The sequence below is a fragment of the Bos grunniens genome, chromosome 29 (assembly GCF_055505025.1).
Source record: "Bos grunniens cultivar Pamir isolate PY7600 chromosome 29, Bosgru_T2T1.0, whole genome shotgun sequence".
NCBI classification, from domain to species: Eukaryota; Metazoa; Chordata; class Mammalia; order Artiodactyla; family Bovidae; genus Bos; species Bos grunniens.
This window is the reverse complement of record NC_141193.1, coordinates 26,354,313-26,375,685: the sequence shown is the minus strand read 5'-3', so window position 1 is coordinate 26,375,685 and position 21,373 is coordinate 26,354,313. Positions and strand designations below refer to the sequence as shown.

At 47.3% G+C, this 21,373-nt stretch overlaps 1 protein-coding gene across 32 annotated transcripts in view; it reads right to left on the bottom strand.

Moving 5' to 3' along the window:
- The window catches only part of NAV2 (neuron navigator 2), a 423,563-nt gene that overhangs the window by 45,534 nt on the left and 356,656 nt on the right, over nt 1-21,373 (bottom strand). For 23 of the 32 annotated variants that reach the window (XR_015157994.1, XM_086385216.1, XM_086385183.1 and 20 more), the window contains 8 exons: nt 19,053-19,520; nt 18,328-18,393; nt 16,867-16,911; nt 14,381-14,541; nt 12,842-13,030; nt 6,770-6,822; nt 1,667-1,690; nt 1,478-1,552 (listed from right to left, as the gene is read on the bottom strand). Coding sequence is in view for 31 of the 32 variants with exons in the window: in XM_086385216.1 (XP_086241342.1) it covers nt 1,478-1,552; nt 1,667-1,690; nt 6,770-6,822; nt 12,842-13,030; nt 14,381-14,541; nt 16,867-16,911; nt 18,328-18,393; nt 19,053-19,520 (1,081 nt within the window). In the remaining variant the exon portion in view is untranslated. The remainder of the gene's footprint in view (nt 1-1,477; nt 1,553-1,666; nt 1,691-6,769; nt 6,823-12,841; nt 13,031-14,380; nt 14,542-16,866; nt 16,912-18,327; nt 18,394-19,052; nt 19,521-21,373) is intronic. The other 9 variants (XM_086385188.1, XM_086385205.1, XM_086385213.1 and 6 more) reach the window with 4 other exon arrangements.

Sequence of the window (21,373 nt, the reverse complement as noted above, 5' to 3'; positions counted from 1 at the left end):
AAAAAAAAAGGAAGGGGGAGAAAAAGAAAAAAAAAAAGCACACACACAAAAAAAGCACAGATTTCCAGAATGTAAGAAAGCACAGGAGAATGACTAGTTCAGAGTAGTTAGCAATTACTGAGCCTATAATTAAGGTCTAGCACTCTGCTAGGTACTTCATGTGCAGACTTTAAAATGAAATGGAAAGTTTCCTCGAGTAGACTCAGGCTCAAACCAGGAATTACATGGGCAAAAGCTCCAGATATTTACTAATTACAGTCCTGGTCCAAGGAAGACAGCTTTTTGCTTTTCATTTTAACAGCGTGCTGGGATCACGCAGGTGGCTTTCTGACGGGCTCACACTCACAATCTATGGTCCTAGACTGGTTGTGCGCTCCCAAGCAGGAAGCCCTGCCTCTGAGGCATCTCAGCACCTTCCAAAACCTCAGGCTCTGCCTCTGAGCCGCAGCCCTGATGACTCACAGCCCTCTGGCAGGGCACCTTTACAGACTGGTCTGATGTGGTAGGAGATCTCTGCCTCTACTCTGACCCCGCAAATCCTGTAACCACATCACAGTTAGGAAGCTAACTTAACCACCTAACAGATGAATGTGTTCATGATGTGGCCTGACCTTTGCCCTTCTTCCATGCTACCCTCATTCCCACTTCCTTCTCCCTTCCACCCCAGCCCTCTTCCCCCACATCCACACCATAGATTCTAAGCACACTGAGCTTCTTATAGTTTCCAAATGCAGCAACATCTTCACCTTGGGCTTTTGCACAAATTACTCTCTTTGGTTAGAATGCTGTCCTTCCCATACATCCTCCCCTACCCAGCAATCTTAAGATGTAACCTCCTCCAGGAAGCCTTTCCTGACTTCTCCCAGCCCCATCAAAACTGATCTAGGCATTCCTCTTAGGTATTCCCACAACCATCCCCCTTTATTGCTATCATAACAGCTATCATGTCATAGCAAAACTGTTTTGTCTCTCTGCTGTACCACAGAAAGAACATTAAGATGACAGTGATTATGCTTGTTTTGCTGTTGAACCCACATTGCTCGGGGCATAGTTGGCACTTAAACAGCTGCTGAATTGAATGCTGGTTGGCAGTGCCTCCTGAACACGTAATTGTGTATATTATATAATAATTACAGAGCAGTCAGCCATTTATTGTGGAGTCTTAGATTTTCTTCTTTTTCTCTCTTAAGATGAAAATTTCCAGAAAGAGAAAGGAAAATGAACCATTTTGAGCACCTAATCTATTTCAGGTACTGATCACATTACACCACTGAGAGCTGAGTATTATCATCTCCCAGCGCACTGAAGAGCAAAGGCAGGCTCAGAAGTGAAAGAGTCTGCTCAAAGCACAGAGCCAGTAAGTGTCAGAGCTGACACTCACACCCTCGATACCAGAGCCCGTGTCTCTCTCGTTACACCACTCTGCCTATATAATGCTCAGGGGCGACAACGGCTACCGCTCTGGGTCCACACTCACATTTGCTGTCAGCTGGGTGGTCAAAGCAGAAACTTTTTCTTGGGAGGCATCCAGTTCCCGCCGTAGTTTGCGGATCTAAAGATGACAAGGAACAGAGTTACTTGATTTGGGAGTCCACTTCCAGGATGAGCTGGGAGAAGGAACTGACCATAGTGAAAGACGAAATCCAACTAGCAAAATGTTCCTTACCTCTGACTGGCATTTTTCTTCTGGCTGTAAAGAAAAACAGAAGAAATTAGACCAGTTGAGGAACAACTGGAGGGCCACATTTGGACACTTGCAGCAGTCTTAAAGATGCATTAGTTTCTTTTCCAATGAACGTCTCTAAATAAACCGGTTCAATTCATGTGACCAATCAGAAAGGCCAAATACAAAAAGTGTATTATTTTAAGAAATTAGGAAGAATTAGGAAATACTCTAGCTATGTTGGTTGTGAGGAGCCCCCTGCTTCCACGTGGAGATGACAGGGAGACGGGGTGATGAGAAGGGGATAAGCCAGGGGAAGACTTGCCAGATTTAGCAAATTAAAAAAAAAAAAAAGAAAAAAAAGAACAGGGCACCCAGTTAGATTTTTTTTTCTTTTAGTTTAAATATGTTCCATGCAACAGTGAGAACACACTTATACTAAAAAATTATTTGTTGTTTACCTGAATTTCAAATTTAATTGGGCATTCTATATTTAATCTGGTAATCCTACCTGGGAGACAGGGAGGACAGCTCATAGGTTAATTCTGCCCCATTGTATTCCTCCCTCTCATCTCCCTAGGGCACTGAAGCAGAAACAGCAGCAGGGCAAGAAAGTTCCAGAAGTGAAGGGGACTGGGAGGCCCCATCAGCCAGCCTGAAGACTCCCCAGCTTATAAGAAGGAAGATGGCCGGCATGTTCCTGATGCTCCATCTGGAGCCCCCAGTTACCTGTGACCCTGGGGAGTAAGGACAAAGCCTGTAGACTCTCTTACTGGAAAAACATTCCATCCGGAGCCCTGGGTCTGTGGTGACACAGCAATCAACCAGCCAGAGACTATAAGCTACTTATCTCTTCCCATAGGGGGAGCCCATGTAGGTTGGGGGGAACCTATTGCAGGGGGAACCATTCTTTCTCTCTTCTGGAGTTCCTGTAGGGGCACATATAAGAAGAAACCCACAACCTCCAACACAGGAAACCCACAACCTCCAACACAGGCTTTCTTGGAAATGTTGTAAGTGTCCAATGGCCTTCTCTCCACACGCCACCATCTGTACTTTCTTGGGGTGGAGCAGCCAGGTAGGTGAGTGAAGATCAGTAAAGACTCTATTATGTCCTGAGTCCTCTATGTGTGTCCTAATCCAGTTTCACTAGTGGCAAACCCATTACTTTTAAAGATCAGCATCTGACTCTGGTGTCTCCTCCTGCCGGTTAGAACGCAGAGGGGTACGATTCATCAGGCCCTGCAGTTTCCTATACCCATCAGCTGGGACAAGTGGGTAGCTGGTCTGACCGCCCCTCACACCTTGCTCCCCACCTGTGATCTTGCCCCAGAAGGCCCTCTCTCCAGGCTGATTCCCAACAGCAGAAACTAATTTTTAGGTACACTGTGACCAAGTTGGTTAATCCTTGCAGTGACTCCACAAAGTAGGATGGTATTCCTTTTGAGGTTCAGAGAGGTTAGGTATCTTGCCTAAAGTCACACAGCTGGACAATCTCCTTATCTAAGACATGCTTTCAGACGGTTGGGAGATGTCCTCACTGCTTACTCTTCCCTCTCTGATACTACTCAGCCATCCCTCTTTGTCTGTCTGCCTGCCTGTCCATCAATTCATCCCCACCACCACTACCTATCAAATATTTACTGATTTCCAACTATGTGTCAAGCACCGTTTTAATAATCTGGGATACAGCTATGAACATGACCAAGTCCCTCATGTCTCATGTTGTTTACATTCTGGTAATAATAAGTAGCATTTTATTAAACACTTACTATATGGCAAAGACAGTTCTAAGCACTTGACATTTATTATTCATTGAATGCTCATAACAACCCTTTGAGAAGGTACTAATATAATTTGCCCATGGGTGACAGCTGATAAGTGGTAGAACTGGGATTGGATCCAAGGTAGTCTGGCTCCAGAGCCTATGATCTTAACCAGCACATACTCCTGGCTCTTTGACTATAGTGACATTCTCCTGGAGGCCTTCCAGAAATAAGGCCCTGACTTCTGAGTCTGATCCAAAGGAGAAAAGTGAATAGTGATAACGTCACAGCTGTCTAACATTTGGGAGGCGAGTGGGAGGTCTGTTAGCAGGCTGAACCATCCACAGAGGACCAGCCCTACTTCTAAGCACTTCTATCAGCAGAACTAATGCTCTTTACTCAGGCTGCTACCACTGTCTGTCCCTGTGCCCACCTGTCTCTGGGGTTGGGCCCAGCGTTCTCAACAGCAGCCTGGAGAAATCGTGCGTTTTGTATCTTGCCCCCAGCTGCCACCGCACTTGTGTACATCTGGGAACTCGGAGTGAAGCTCTGGGTCTTGGAGCTTCCACTGAGCAGTTCCCCTGGGAACTCAGCTGCCGCTCCCTACTGACCAAGAAAGCAAGTCTAATGCCAGATGTGCCCTCCGCAATTTTTTTCTATTCTGAGAGCTGGCCATGACCTCCCTGTGGCATTTGTTTAGCATCAGGCTGTCTTTTCTTTCCTTTGTAATTAAAATTACAGGCAAATTTCAGCCAGAATGAACATTCTTGAGCATCTAAGAATTAGAGATTTCGGCGGGGGGGGGGGGGGGGGGGGGGGCGGGGAGGAGGGGCCGGGGGGGGAAGCATGTTATCATTCAATAAGAGCCTTTAAAACACCAGGGTATTAAACAGACTCTTTGGTCTGAGTTGGTGGCAACATAACAGACTCCAAAGATGTCTTTCTAGACAACAAATACGAACTTGTTTACCTTAACATTTGCAAAGGTGCCTAAGCATCTGTTTCAGCATTTCATCATCATCAAGGAGCTAATAATAGATAAGGGACCACACACCACTGTTTGGTGGTAGCAGTCTGGTCAGACTTGAAGTTTTCCTTGGAATGAGCATCCCACTCCATCAATGAAAACATTCAAAGGTTAGACTATTTTTTTTTAAGTCTGCAAAAGCAACTTATATCCTCAGAGAAGGCTCATGGAAAGGACAGTACATGGGAACCCTTGACTCACTGACCTCAGAGACCACCTGGCCTAGCTCCCTGAGGCCAAGGGTAAAATGGAGAATAAGGAGGTAATTTGTCCAAAGTCAAACAGTAAGAGAAAAAACTAGGGTTAGGCCTCAGGTCTCTTGCTATCCAGATAAACATGGAATTAAAAAGTATTAGTATTATTAGGTCTTTGGTAATTTGTGAATTTATATCAACTCCAAAAGGACAATTTCAAATTTCATGAAAACACCAGCTTCAGGTCCACACACCAGAACAAGAGCTACCGAAAGAGAGCCTGTGGCTGGAAGAACTCCCAGTGGTTGGCATGAACGGCACGGAGGGGCAGCAGCCGGGAACTGCACGTGATAGCTTCCTGCCATCGAATTCTCACAGGTGAAGAGCTCCTGTCCTTTTCGCTCTGAGGCTGGCTGATGCAGGCCAGCCCCTAAGTGTTGCTTTTCTGAGTGAAAAACGTGTGGACAGGAAACCCTGGGAAAACTTGGGGCTTCGGCACCGAAATGTCTGCTGCAGCAACACCGCACCAAGCCTGTGGAACTGGAGTCCCACGTCCCCTGCCCCGTGCCTTCCACGCCTCTGGATTCTGCTTTCCGCAGCAGGCTACTATCCCCACCTCAGAGAGGAGGGGAGAGACCTCAGGGCTCAGCCCAGAGCCCAGCATGTACTTGGGGCCAGTAAACACTGTGCAGGAAGTGACTCCAGGTCTGCAAGTACCCTCTCTGGTACCCACGTCACAGAGCTTCATTCTAGAGGGGAAGACTCAGAGGCCTCAACTGCTGACCGTTAGAAGGCCATCCTTGTGCTTTCCTGGATAATGGCTTGAATGACCCCTTTCCAAAGTTACTATATATAAAGCCTTTAAGATGAAAGCCCAGACTCTGATAACATTTCAGACAAGATGACGTAGCAGAGGAAAGAGGTTATTTTGGAGCTGGAGGAACAAGGTGGTAGGAACAGAAGAGAATGTTTCTAGGTCCTTCAACTCACACCACGTCAAGAACCACTGAAGTCTGTCTGCTCGCTGCATGCCCAAGAAGGAACAGTCAGGCCCTGGGCTCTTTAACTTGATTCTGGGATGGCCTTTAACTTACAAGGGGCTATCTACATTTTGGCCCACAACATAGCCCAGATACCTGGCATTACCGAAATCTGAGTTATTAAAACATCTGTCCTTCATGGAATGAAGGTCTAAAGAACCCCCAATTTCCAATTAATCAAATGTTTTTTTCCTTTATATGAATTCCCGAATGAAAGTTTTTAAGATAAATAGTCACGCACATAGCTACAGAAAGCATCCTGAACAAATCCAGTACTACTTGGTCACATGTGGCTTTTTTTCAGTAGCCCTCTCAAGGCTGACAGCTGTCACTTATGAGAGCTGCCTCTGTGCTGTGTGCATTCTATTCACTGCTTTACCTGCATTTTCTTATTTCATTCAAACCTGTTCTTTGAACACTATGTGCTAGGCCCAGTTCTAGGCACTAGGAATAAAACCAGAAAAAAGTCCTTGTCCTCCAGGAATTTATGTTGCAGTGAATAGTAATCTTCATATATTTAATTCTCAGTACAACTCCACAAAGTAGGGACTTCTATTCTTTCTACTTTACAGACAAAGAAACAGGGAGATACAAAGTTGAAAAAGCCATCTTGGCACTTCCTTGGTAGTCCAATAGTTAAAGAATCTGCCTTCCAATGCAGGAGAAGCGGGTTTGATCCCTGGCTGGGGAACTGGGATCTCACATGCCACGGAGCAACTATGATTGTGTGCCACCCTAGAGAGTCCATGTGCCACAACGAAAGATCCTGAATGATGCATGCCATAACTAAGACCCCATGCAGTCAAATAAGTGAGTAAATATTTTTTTAAAAAAAGAAAGAAAAAACAGTAAAAGGAATCTCATACATTCTAACCAGTTACTACCTGAAGCACAATGCCACTTTAACAAAAGTCAGCCTCTGATTTATTGGTTGGTACATTATAATCAATAGCTGTTTGTAAATTTCAAATTGTGTTCCCTAACTAATTGATCCCCTTATGATGGAAATACTTTCTCTAGGAGACATGCTTATATTTTATTTTGACATACATAGCCATACAGCATTGATTTATACTCACTGTAGAATAAATTGATGACGTGCTGGAAACCAAGGAGAGTGAGGATCCATGAACTATGAGAAAAAGAAAAAGAAAAGGTCAATTGTACAGCTGGCTACTAGGCAGCCCGAAAGGGGAAGGGAAGGAGAAACTAGGCATCAGAAGACACACCAGGCTTGGAGCAACAACCTCACCGTGACCCAACCTTGTCTGGTTCGGTGACAGGTCAAAGTCAAGTAAGGAATAATTTTCTATGGGAGTCATTTTTCTGTTGCCACATTTTATTTCCTACAACCTTCTAAATACTTTCCCCTTCTGACTATCAAAATAATACATAATTAATAAGTTAAATGTTTCAAGTACAGAGAAGTGTTAAGAAGCATATTCACTGCCATCAATTGTGTGACTCAGTTCTTTACCCAGAGGCAAGTGCTACCTGCTTTGTTCCAGCAGATTTTATCCCTTTCTTTTTCCTTATGTGTCCCTTACGGTTAAAATTGTGTGGCAAATGTATTTTATATTTTGCTAGCATCCGTCCTTTGTACAAGAAGAAAGATGATGAGCTGATTATTCTGAACACAAGAGGCTGGCTGTTGGCTACAGTAAATTCATTCAAGATGACCATGTAGTAGAACATTGGTTAGAAAACATATCCACTGAAACTTAGGTTCTTCCTCTGATTTTTGTCATGTTTACAAAGTGTCCTCTTCCTTGTTTGTGACTGGACTTTGGGACTTAGAACCATCCTGTACTTTCCTCCTTCACCTCCTGCCCCCCACGCTCCCCTCCGCCCCAAGCCATGGAAACATTTTATTATCTGTTTTCATATAATTTTAAGCCACGGTCTTTATCAGGACTAGGTATTCTGGCTGACTTCTCTTCTTGGAAACCAGACTCTTTAATGACATTTTCCTAGTAATCTCCCAAAAAACTGCCTGAAAGATAGAAATATGCCTGTGGAGAAATCACAGACCTTTGCATTGGTCACAGGCTCCCTGATCAGGAGTGGAATGACCCTCCCCTCCCCACCACACCGCACTCTCACCTGTGATCTGAGAGTGGGAAGCTGGGGAGGAGCGCACATGTACTAAACAGCTTTCACTTCCCACCCAAGGAGTGACCTCAACTTGGATCAGCGGTCAGCGGAAGCTACCTGCCCACAGATGTCTCATGAACGGCTGCGCCAACCTCCCTGGTGCCTCCACAATGTATTCCCAATAAACGTCCCGATCCCCAGCCTTCCTTCAGGCTCTCCTATCACACTCTGAATCCTGCCCAGCTCCCTCACGCATGACCTGTGAAGTTCTTTGCCATCTCACAGTCTCTTCCAGGGCAGCTCCCTTGGTTTAGGAAGTTTCCCATCCCTGCCCATTCAGATCTCCAGCAGGATCAGCTCACACGTCATCTTCTCAGGAATCTGACCTCATTTCCCAGATGGCCACCAGGGCAGCCTCCTCTCTCCTCGGACTACACAGATCCTGGGCTTGCATTTCTGGTCCTCTCCTCTCTCAGAAGTTGCCAGCTGCCCGGAGGCCGTCCCTGCACTGCTGCTTACATCCACCCTCCTCAGCAATGCCTGGGGTTCTAGATCTTTCCCTCTATTCTTCCTCCATCTATCATTTACCTGGCCTGTGCCCCTAAAAAGTCAATTTAAGGTGTTAATGGCCAATAATGGCTTTCAGTGTTAATATGTCCACACATTAAAATAAGTCTCTCATGCCCCAACCTAGTGGTCTAATGATCCAAAAGGGTAAGTTACTTTAGCCCCATGACACAGACACTAGGGGGGAAATGACAGTGGAGGCCAAGTTGGAGGAAGAGATGTGAGTAGCATGGAGCCGCCCTTCCATCCCACTGCCCTGCCAGACGCTGGCTCCAGAGGCCTGCACAGGGCTTCTGTGTGGACTTTGGCTGCTGAAAAATGCAAGTCTGTCTCTTATTTCTCTCCCTCATACACATGGATTCACTGACACTGCCTTCAGCAACATCTCAGGGCAAGCTTGGGGCCGCACGCAGAGAGAGGCACATCTGGCAGGCTTCGGGTAGAGGTAATTACTTTTCTCTATAATTAACTCCTCTTACTCATAACTAGCAACAGCAAGGCTGTGGTCCAAAGGAAGAGTCCTTGCTTTCCAGATCAACCCTGAGCTGAATGTGGCTGCCTGAATCACTGCAGCTGGCTCTCCTTCAAGTACGCTGAGCCAAGGCAGAGCCTGGGTTATGCGGCTGGGATACTTCTGGACAACAAATCGCACACAAGACTTAAAAAGCCCAGAGCAGCAGAGGCATGCCCTGCAGCTTCCTCCCTAGACCTATACTTCCCAAAATCTGAAGGTACAAGGAACCAGAGAATATCTAGACTACCTCTGCCACCGACTATCTGAAACCCAGAGAGGGTAAGCGACCCGTGTAAGGTCCTACAGCATTCAGGAACAGGATCTGCGGACCAGAAATCTGGAGATGGCTTTGCCCTTGAGTGACCTCATTTACTGGTTTCTGAGGTTTACTTGTCTGTTTTTGGTAAAGCCTTCTGATATACTTAGAATGGTTTCCTAAAGCCCTCATTCAATCTACACAGGCACAAGCTGGGACTAAGCAAGCACACAGAGTGTGTTTGAGAAGAATGTGACTTCACCCCAACCTAAAGGACAGATAGGAGTGAAATCACATGATGGAATGACAACTGGGCATATTCTAGCCAACAAAGCAAACAAGAGCCTCTGCTGTCACACTTGGGCATCACACATATATATATAATGTACATATTCAGCTTCATACTAATCAAAGCACTCTCACTTATACTACTGTTTGAAGTGATCCTCAACCTCACAGAGAATGTGTAGGTAATATTCCCAGTAGGGCAGGAATTTCCACCCCTAATGAATGCAGGAGTAAACTACGGTCCAGAGGGGTTAAGAGATGTGGTCAAGCACACACAGGTAGTCAGGAGTGGAGAGAGAACGTGAATCTGGCCATCGCACTCTAGATCCCCCTCTGCTACTGGGGGCTGTGGAAGGAGTCAGTGAGATGAGATGCGGTTCTCGTGGCTACTGGGCCACCCTCTCAACCAGCTAAGAAAGCATAACTGAGACCACACTGATGAAGGTTCACGTAAGAGAGCCCAGCTATGGCCAAGGAAAAGGATTGAACAGAAAAAACAGAGGGCTCAGAGTTCAGGAGTTCAGGATCTAGTAGTCTGGGCTACAGAAAGTCCCCAAGTCACTTCTGTTCAATTTTGCCATAAACAAAACGGGGTTGAAATGGCCCACGGGGAGAAGGATAAAACAAAACATACAACTGTTACAGTAGCTACCACTGACTGAGTACTTACTAAAAACCCCTTTCAAAGTCATTCTACCAAATGCCTTCCAGGATTTATCTCACCTAATCTTCATGTCAGTCCTTTGAAGTAGGTACAATTATTTTCCACATTTTAGTGAACAGGAAATAGGCTGACCAAAGCAAGTCCCTTACCTAAAGTCACTGTGCTAACAGTGGAGGTACCAGGACTTGAATCCAAGTGTAACTCAGGGGCGAGAAGCACAGGAGAGCTGCAATACAGGATTTATTTACTAATAAGTGGCTTTGTCTCTGTGGGCTCCAGATAAACTGGTTTAGACTGCATCAGTTCTTAGGGATGATTGGTAAAGTTCTGGATTTTTTTTTACTCCAAAGACATTCATTTGAAAAATGCCTCAAGCCTCTCTCTAAAGTTCGCTATTAAAGCTGACTTGAAGATTGCATAATGTGCCTGATGGAAATTAATTTACCTGAAATAACTTTGAAAGGTTGCACCTGGGCCATGCTTGTACTCATCTACATATTTATAACTTTTATTTCCTTCAAAAGGCAAGTGTTAATTAAATCCTACAAAAACCTCACACAAGGACTTGTGCTAATTCTTCCTAAATTTCTATTAATATTTGCTTTCTGGCATATGATATACCTAACTGCCTCTTATGAGGAGATTCTATTTGGTTCAAACATGAGATATGAATTTTTTTCCCAGATGTTTCTGCAACACCAGGAGTTTATATATTCAAGAGGTGGGGAAAAAGTCTTCAGCCAGTGGAATTAAAAACACCTAACTGCATGAGCCCTATTTTGCTTTTGTAATTTAACAGCTTTGGAAGAAATATAATCAATCTGATACCAAATTTCCCAAAATAGTACTGATACATCGACAACAGCCCCTACTCCTTCTCCCTGAATTTGACTTTACCTCTGCATGTGAGTTCCACGTCACCATGAATCATCAGGGTTTACAAAAGTCTAGACACTGCTTGTGGGCAAGCCCTTTTTATCAATGTCACTTTAACATCCCAGATATCCCACAGTTGTGCTGCCTGACAGCAGCTTGATTCCAGATGGAATAAATAAAAGCCATCTGATGATGACACTGTAATGGCCCTGGACCTTTTATGAGATGAAGTGCGCTTGTTTGGACAAGCTGCAGGACGGAACACTGTTCACTCAGCTACATACAGGACAGAGCAGATGAAGAGGGCACACTCCAGACTCGAGTCATCATCAGGAGGGTGGGGAAATGCTTCGTGGCCATGCTCTGCTCGCCCACTCAGCAGAAAAAAGTTCAAGACAAACGACCTACTCCTTCACCTTAGGATCAACATGCCCTCCTCTATGCTCTGAGTGGTTAAAGCACTGATTTCTAGCTCTTAAATCCAGCAAAACATTCTCAGTGACTCAGGCTCCACTCCTCCTTAATCCACCATCCCAGTGGGTTCCCATATATGGATTTACAGACTAGTTAGTGTCTGATCCCTGGATGCCACTGGATGCAAACGATACAATCAGAGTGGAGAGAACGAAGGAAGATCAACCAGGGGGCAACTGCTCTGTAACTAAACTCTAAAACTTCTGTTAAAAAGAACCCTGGGCAGAGCAGAGACCAACGTCCTGCATTTCTCCCCCTCTGGACTTATTTAGGCATTTCCTCAACAACCACAACTTCATTTGTTCTACCTGGAGGACGCTGGGCACATTCTCCCACTCTCACAGGGGCTAGGAGCAGAGGGATGCGCCTATGACTCCCCTCTCCATTCTGTCGCTGGCAAAGAAGGTACAGCCAGGGCTAGGGCTCTCAGCCTCGTTTGGCCCTCCTCTGGCTGGGGACTTTCAGCTGCCAGGACATCAGTGCTGAAGCTGAGTGTTCAGCTACGACAGGTACTAGCATTATTGGATTGACATTTATAAATATATATTCTTGTTTAATTCTCAGAATTTCAGGACCCAGGTACTCCTAATTTTTATCAGTGAAAATACAAAGACACAGAGAGGTGAAGTTAATTTGTCCAAGATCATATACCTAAGAAGTAGTGGGGCTGGAATTCAAACCCCAGTAGTATTACCCCATGTCCTTAACCATGTTCATCACTGGTAAGACACCAGGGATGATAAGACACAAGTATATTATCAACTTCACCTTTGCTTTTTGGGAGGCGGGTGGGGGGACGTGCCTGACATTTTGGCTGCTGACTCCCCTAACTCACACCTTGCCTGAAGGAAGAAGAGAAATGAATTGAAGTAGGAAGATGGCTGATGAAGGTGCCCACAGTAGTTTTCTCCCCCAAATTCTGATTAAATCGAACAAAACATAAAAATCCTACCCCAAATATTCCCAGTTAGCAAGCAAAGAAGGAAAGGGGCAAAACTGAATGCAACAAACTTAAAAAAAAAAAACTGGTGCTTGAGAAAAGAGATAGAAGATTCTGGAGAGAAGTGGAGAAGTATGGCGGCCCACAGCTCCCCAGAGTGATCCAGGTGCGTCGGCACAGAAAAATGAACTTTCTTGTAACTGGTGTTGCCAAGATGGTGCACCAGCAGCTGAGCCAGAGCCTCACAGTGGAACTCAGTCAACTCCAGGGCTCACCAGGGTTTTGTCAGCAGCCTCTTCCCTAAAGACCTGCAAGGTTAACTGAGAGTCAGACCCTACTGTTCAGATCTCCCCAGCTCAAGTGGGTGACTTGGAAACTCAGGTGGGTGGTCTCTTGCATTGACGACGCGAATTCAGCCTAGAGGACCGCTAACCACTCTGCACGCCAGGAAAGAGGGTGAACCTCCTGGCTTGCTTACCTTCCTCAAACCCATCCCGGAATGAGCCTGAGCGGCTCATGGTTCTGCTCTTCTCGTCCAGGGACATGGAGCTGTTGCGGAAGCGGGTGTCGGTGTACGGGTCATACTGCCCATCGGCATTGGAGAGGCTGTGGGTCCTCAGCATGGTCGGGTTGGACAAGCTCATCTGGGTGACGGTGGTGGGACTCGCTGCAAGGAAAGGAGTCAGTCAAAAGGTTGGAGGCTCACGTCCCTAAAGGGGACGGAGAGGAGGCTGCTGACGATTGGCCATCTCTGGCCCCGTCAACTCCTCTCCCTTTGTCTGTTTTCTCAAAGGTAGTCACATCAGCATTTGAGAAACACACTTAGAGCTAAAAATAAGGGAGGAAAGGTGGGTCAGTTCCAAAGCGAGGCTCCAGGCCCCAGCTTTCCCACTTGGCACGTTCAGACAAGCTAGTGTCACCTCCCAGCCATGAGCTAATTACTCTCTGGGCTCATCTGGAACAATTCTCTCTAAAGCCAAAAGCCCAAAATAGTTCAGCTGGGCTTTTGATCAGATGGGAAGCATTTGTGCATGACAAGAAACTCTTGCCTCAAAGAGTTACAGCCGAGAAAAGAACAACAGGAACACAGGTCTCACTGTCTCTGATGGGGAGATTTCATAGTGGTGCCTGCAGAGCTTCAGTGCAAAGGGGGTGCATGTACTTTAGCTGAAACTGGCTTTCTTATTAAACTCCTGTCCACTCAGTAATGTAAAATAGTTTAGAAGTGCATTCGGTTCATTAAAAATGAAGAGTTAAGCCTTCCTTGATTAGAAGTCCTTAAAGACTGAGTTTCTTATTCACAATAATCAGAAAAGGCTGCCTCTCTGAAGAATGAGATGAGACTGGAAAAAAATACTTCCCTCTGTATCCATCTTGGAAGGCTCAGCTCTCATCCTGCCACCTCCATGTAACCTTCTTCAGTCATTCAAGCCAGGACTAGTCCTTCCTTTCTCTCTGTATAATACTTGCTATTAGATCACATTCAGTTTTTACATGATTTCACGTAAAACTTTGTGAACTATTCTCATTTACCTGTTGATGAGTCTGTGTGGGTGTCTGCCTTTCTAAAAAATCATCCGTTGACATGCCAGCAGGGACTGTGTTACAAATTCTTTTCCTTTCCTCATTGTGCCAGTCAAAGCCTTATGTCACCAGTAGGTACTTCCAAGAATACTCATTCAATCAAAACTTGATCTTTATTTCCGGTTTAATAAAGCAAGGAGGATGACCAAATATGGGATATGCTGTGGAACGTACTTCTTCAGAGATATTAGAATACATGCTTTTCATTCCATGGATAGTCTGCCCTACCTACATCAACCATGTAGAGAAAATAACTGGTAGAGAAGCAAGAAACCTTTCTCTTTCCTTTTGGTATCAATTGCCTGTAATCAAACTTCACTGCTGAGGGCTGATCAGATACTGAGAGCTACATGACCACATGTCTCTCAAAATGCAAGATAACCTCCTCCCCAAGGTGCCGATCAGCATCGTTAAATGCCAAGTGGCTACGCACCCAGCTGAGAAAAGTTGAATCTTGTTCCAGAAGGAGAAGTTACACTGGAGCCAGAGGAGAAAGGGGAGTTGGCGGTGGTGTCCTGCAAGCCTCCTGCAGAGTGGGACCGTAACCATTCTTTTGCGTCTTCTTGTGTGCGGAGCTGGGAGGTGGGGGTGTACCTGGACAGACAGAAATCAGGCTGGGATTAACTAGGAACAGCGTTCATGAGAATGAGCGTCCTGGAGCGGATAATAAACATATGAAAAGAAAATGGATAGCCAAACATGTAAGAAGAAAGTCTGAGGTTTGAAAAATCAGATGGCTACACATTCTGCAACTCACAGATTTTCTCCAAACCTTTCTGGCTACTTGGCTGTCTTTGGGGAAAACGGCAGTTCCTAAAGGGAACTACATAAAGGGGACGAGATTGGTAAATGCTCAAAGAGCCGTCCCTGGGCGTATCTGTAACATGTTGATTCATGACGGTGTCATTTCAAAGCCCCCACCTTGACAGGACTGAGGCAATGAAACCAGCTGCTGTCAGAGCTTTGAGGAAGTTTTAATTAGATAGCTCCTGGCATCTGCATTCTGAAGCGCAAATAAGCGGCCATGAATCACAGAGAATCAGAAAGCAGACACGGAGCAGAAGGTGTGAGACCAACATTGACAGCAGCGGCTGTAATCTGGCAGAAAAGCGTCTTCAGAAGGGGACCCCAAATCACTGGGTCTCACACGAGGCCCACCTCCTCGTCGCTTCTGAAACAAATTTGGTCATGATTTACTGAATGTCTCCAACACGCCGGGTGCCTTCAGAGACATTATCTCGCTGAAGCCTGAGACTCGCCCAGCAATGCAGGTGCTATTATTCCCGTTTTACCGAGGTGTCAATCCATATGCGCCTGGTCCCCAAACCCATGCTCTCTTCATTATGCCCACAGGCAGCATCTCAAATGTCCAAAGTGCCCAAGTGACCAGAGTGCTCTGGACTTATAGACAGATTCTGGTGGGGTGACTACCGGATATGTGTGTGTACAGAGTGGGTGAGCCAGAAAGGGAGCCCCAGTGAGAATTCGGAATATAGACATGGTTGTTCCTTAATGTTTTTACTAGATTGGACTTTCCAGGTCCCATTAATTGGCTGAGGATACCATGTCACATATCTCCATTCTGAGTTAAGAAAAAAAAAAAAACAATTTTTAAAAGCTAGAGTTACATAATTTTATAGGATAGATCTGCTCCGGAAATATATGCAGGATTATGAAATGCTAATATTCAGAAGTGAGCTTCCACATGAAGCAACAGTGGGGCATCAAGGTCAAACTCATGTGAAGAGTGGATATGATTTAAACACTAGCCCGAGTGCCAACAAGTAGCTCTCACAGGCATGATGAAAACTGTTAAATACAACAGGCCTTGCCAGCTTCCCCCTCGAAGGCCACAGGCTGAACCTTCCTCCCTCGGGAGGCCTGCTGGGGAGTTTACAATACTTCTTAGGTTCTTAGATTTGGCTGCACTTGGAGCTCCTGTTGAAAGGAAGCATTGATACCTACCTTCCATTACTGGTCAAAACGCTCTCAGCCTTAAGAGCTGCTGGATATTAACTACCGACATACATGACAGCAATGAAACATTTCATTCCAACTTCCATGTTTTGCGAAAGCTCTTAATGCTTAGTGCAGGGTGAAGCTGATGCTACAAAGAACGAGGTGCGTAGAGAGCGAGAGAAATGACAGCTGCAACCACATGACATTAAGATCACGGGACAGGCGGTGGGACTGAAGTTCTTCTGGGTGGTAAAGTGAGGTGAACGGCGTGAGCAGTGGTGACTTATAGCATCTTGTTACACCAGGACCAGAGTCAAAAATGAGCCATCACTTATAGTGAATGAGAGGACACTCCCTCTTGGAAAGAAAGTCTTTTCTTTCTTTACATTAAAAAAAAGATCACCCCATATCTTGTGGGGCATTGAAAACTGGCCTGGTTTTTTATTAGAATATTCAGACAAGTGCAAAGCATTTGTCCTTAGCAACTTTCTATGGGCCAAAAAGTCAGAAATCCTCAAACTGCAGGTGGGGAGGGAGGGGAATATTTCTCTCCTTTGCTCATGTCCTGGCTGACAAATCAACATGCTACAAGTCATATCCTTTCTCTCAGAAGACAGCCCGTGGATGGAATGGTCATGGCGAAGTGATCAGCGATTAAACCCACTGGCCCCAGAAGTAGCAGTAACTGCTCTCCGGGTATGCTCAGGGATGGTTGTCATGAGATGGTTTGACCACAGTAAGCCCGAAAGAGCACAGCCCCTGCTCAAGCAAAAGAAGCCAACAAATGGAGAGATGAGAACAAGAGGGTTGCAGGGAGAGCCATAGTCCACAGGGTCCTGCCGCATGGGCCAAAGCGGGGGCCCCCAGCCCACCCGCACCCTGATCAGCCATGAGCGAGTCACACAGCCAAGCCCCAGAGCCACAGCAGATGGCACGGATGCAAGGAGGAAACACAGATACCTGAGTCCTTTTTTAGGCAAAGTGTTCCTATCAAGGTGCGGGTCACTGTAGGAAAGTTAAAACAAACGTGAGAACCTTGGAGAAGCACAGGGAGGGCAGGCAGCGTGAGGTGGGAAAGGCTCAGGGGGGCCAAGAGATCTGGAGGAAGAGACTCACTTCACCGGGGAGAAGTCCACTGCATGCAACACAGCCACAGCGACAAAGGAAACCGAGGCCCGTGCTCACACCTGGGCACCTCCAACCCCGGCACCAGGGGGCCCGAGCCACTCGGCCCCGACTGCTCCTTCCTTTTCCACGGGTTCAGAGCCGAACCCAGGGGCTGCCCCCACCTTGAAGCAGTGCCCACGCCTTCCTCGGCCCGTCGCCCATCGGTACCGCCAGCGCTTAGGGCTCCCTGCACCCGTAACCACTCTGGCCCACCCCCAGATGCCTCCGGTGATGACTTCAAGTGAAAGAAGGGACTTGGATGGTTTCAAGAGGCCAGCAGTCTGCATATTTGGAATTCATCTGTAACAAGTGGATTCCGGATCCCTCTCAGTTTTCGAGGCCCTCATTGGGTGGAGCTAGAAGCTGAGCCTTGGGCAGAGTTGGGGCATGTTACAACTTGCTGGCTGACAAAGTCACAGCATTCGGATTTCCAAAGACGGAGGTTTAAAGGCTTGGTCTCTGAGTCCGACCAGAGCAACATTCGGATTTCCAAAGACCGAGGTTTAAAAGGCTTGGTCTCTGAGTCCGACCAAAGCAACGTTTTTGCTATTGACATGGTGAAGAGGGTTTTCGCTAATTTTTTTTCCCCCTAGCATGAAACAACATTTGCTTATTATGTTTGGCCAAGCCATGGCTCCCCCACAAATTCAAAGTCAATAATCCATCTCTGAGGCCCACCCACAGGGCAGCTGGGGGCCAACAGCACTCCCCATGTTCTTCTTATCTTTACAGAAAATGGGCACCCAGAACACAACAGCCCGCGAGACACAGAGCCAAACTGCAGCAAAGGCCTTGGAGAGGGCAAAGAGCCAGCTGCGTGGGGAGAAGGGGCAGAGGGGAGACAAAGGTGAGGGCCAAGCCACGTGGTGGGTGGTAGATCGTGTCTGGGCCTGGAAGGGGAAGGGAGGGAGGCAAAAGGGCAGGAAGCCAGGGAGCAAGGAGCATGCCACGGGGTAGGCTGACATGCCAGTGAGAGCTTTTGCCGCCCCTTTCCAGGTGGCAGGTTTGAGGTTCCTTCCCAAGCTGGGAGAAGAGGGGCCGGCCCCAGTGCACCTCTTCCCGAGCTCTGTGGACAGCGGAACTGACCCTCACGGGCATGTCTCGGGTTGGGGGGTGGGTCACAGAGTACAGCGGGGCCACGAACACAAGCGGAAGCCGCAGGCCAACAGCCTCACACAAAACATCCGGCTCGACACAGGGTGGGGCAGAGGATGCTAGAGGCTCGGTGGGGTCCCCAGCCTACGATGTCATTACCTGTCCTGTTTCCGGGGCAGAGTACTTCTGCAGAACTTAGGGCTAGCGGCAGGGGAAGAGAGAGGGCTAGAAGGCCAGGCAGGTGGAAAACAAGAGAAGCAGCATTAGATCGGAAGGAAGGGGGCAGGGCGTCACACACAATGACCAGAACATTTTCCTCATTCCCAGGGCTGATACTGGCTTTCTTCCCCATGTGGAGAAGGCAGATATGTTATCACTGCTACAGTGAGATTCGAAGCTCTGGGGAAGACTCTGGGTGCGTAATTTCCTATCACTCTGCCCAGCAGCCCTGTGGTAGGAGGGTGTTTGCCACGTCTACTCAGGTGCTTAAGGAGCACCCCACCACACACTCCATGGACGCAGCCGCCACTGATTCAGCCCGCACCATTACAAGGGCAGGGAAAGAAGCAGGTGATGAACAAACAGGATAAAAAGGAAGGATCTCGCAGGTGGAATGCCATTTTAAAACGGAAGCATGAAATCTGCCCCCAGGAGACTTGCAGCAACTCCACGCACTGAGAGTAACCACAGTGAGAAAGATAACAGGAAGCAGAGCCCGGCTTACTCCAACCCAAACTGGCTTCCCCCTGGAGAGACAGCAGTGATCCGAAAGAGAGAAATCGCCCAGCAAAGGTAAACAACACCTGGGCTTCCTAACATAATGTCTGGACTCTCGGAGGGGCGTCTTTCGGGGAGATAAAGGCAGCCAAACGCACAGCACCAACCTTTCCGACAGTGTGGTCTTCACACTGTTGGTTCTGACAAAGGGGGTGAGGGTGTCGTCCTTGGAGGCAGCGATGAGGCCGGTGGAGGAGTTGTGACTCAGCGCCCCTCCGCTGCCCAGGGAGATGTCAATGGACTCGCAGCTGGTGTGGAGGCTGCTGACCGACTGGAAGCCCAGGCCGTCCTTGCTCACGGCCGAGGAGCTGCTGGCGTTCGTGCCCCAGGTGAGGCTGTTGGAGGGGCCTGAGTGGGCAGAGCTGGGGCTGGAGGCCAGGGGGGACTGGGTGCTGTCCACGTTCTTACTGTAGAGAGGGCTGCTGCTCCCGCTGCTCAGGACACCGCTGCCCGAGGGGGACTCTAAGTTACCCTGCTGGCTCAGGGTGGCATGAGGGTTGGAGATGACCACCGAGTTTTTCATGTTTTCGGCTGTGGCGATGGGCACTTGCTTGGTAGGCTTCCCACCAAAGAGTCTGTGAAGAGACAAAGGGTTGTGTGGGTTGAACACCCAAGGCCGGGGGCACTGGGCTGTCAGAGTAGAGTGGGGCGCAGGAGCCAGTGAGAGTCCCTGGGGAGGGAGGTGGGGTCCTTCCCAGGGCTGGAGGTGGTCCCCTGGGAAAGATACAACGGGCCAGGTGCTGGTGGAGCAAAGGCTCCACCTTCAAGTTCTAGGCTGCCGCTGAGACCCTGGATCTGAGCGAAAGGGAGACGGGTAGTAATCTTCTACTGGCCTATCCTTCGCTACTTCAAGATCTTGCTTCTCTTTCTTTACATAAATAGAGTAACTAGAAAACTGCCCCTCTCCAGGGAACATCTAGAGGGGAAACCAGTTGTCTTAATCATCTTTGTATCTGTGACCCCAGGCGCAAAGCACGCCCCCATTTATGACAGTTCAGCTCCGAAGGATTTGGTTTTTCTGATCTCTGAGCAAACAGGCAACATCAGGAACAGGAGTCTAGATCTGGAGGCAACCTGGGCAATGTATCCTCCAGATTTATTCTTGCACGAAAGCCGGGCAAGAAGGAGGTGTCTTTTAGGACCAGATAGCAAGTGCTGCCCAGTGATATGCACAAAACCTTGCGGGGTTCACAAGATGTCAGACCAGACACGCCAGGTGTGAACGGTGTCTCTGCGACAGACACACAGAAATGCCCTTGCACGTCATCTCCCCCACTGCTCATGATCGAAAGTGTGCTACCAAGGACAGAGGGAATGGCACAAACACTCCCCTTTTCCGTAGGCAGAGAGTTCTCTGGTAGGATGGAGCAACTACCTTAAAGTCAAAGCACAGTCCATGCTCTTATAACAATGGCCTGATTCCATCCGCTAAAACTCTTATGAAACAGGCATCTCGGAAAAGAAATGAAACCCACTACATACTAGACAGGCTGCCTTCTACCCAGCTAGTCAAGTCATGTAAATTTGATCTTCTATCCTCTCCAATGGAGAAGGAAATGGCAACCCACTCCATTATTCTTGCCTGGATGGACAGAGGAGGCTGGCAGGCTACAGTCCATGGGGTCGCAAGAGTTGGACACAATTTAGCAACTAAACCACCACCACCACCCTCTCTAAATAGTCCTTGTTGTTTAGTTGCTAAATCATGTCCAGCTCTTTTGCGACCCCATGGACTGTAGCCCGCCACACTCCTTTGCCCCTGTATTTCCCAGGTAAGAATACTGGAGTGGGTTGCCATTTCCTTCTTCAGGGAATCTTCCCACCTCAGGGATCGAACCTGCGTCTTCTGCTTGGCAGGCAGATTTTTTTTTACCACTAAGCCACTGGGAAGCCTAAACAGTCCTTACAGATCTCAATTACTATAGAAATAAATAAACATCATCCACCCTCACTACAATGTCTCGTGACAGGAGAAGAACACTTTCTGCCTGGTGACAGAGAAAGAACTATTCTGTTGCAGAACCTTGGCTTTAGACTACTCACATGCCTGCAGTGACAGGGGCCTCACTGCTCTACTCCAAAGGCTAACTGGCTCCACTGCCAAGCACTTCCAGTTGTTACAAAACCAAAATCGAATCCACCTTTTCCTGACTTGTACGCATTGCTCCTAATCCTATTATATGTAACTACACAGAAAAAGTCCAATCTTTTTTCTGCTAGTCCTTCACACCACTTGAAGAGAGCTATCACACTTCACCTAAGACTCCTCTCCTTCATATTCATGCACAATGAGAGAATTCAGAACACCTAATTTAGGAAAAATGTAATTGCTTGGAATGGGCTGAAAGGTGCTCAGTTCAGAGCCTAAGAAGCTGCATGCATTTTCAAGTGTTCTATTACACTAGCCTCAGGGCCTAGTAAAATGCCT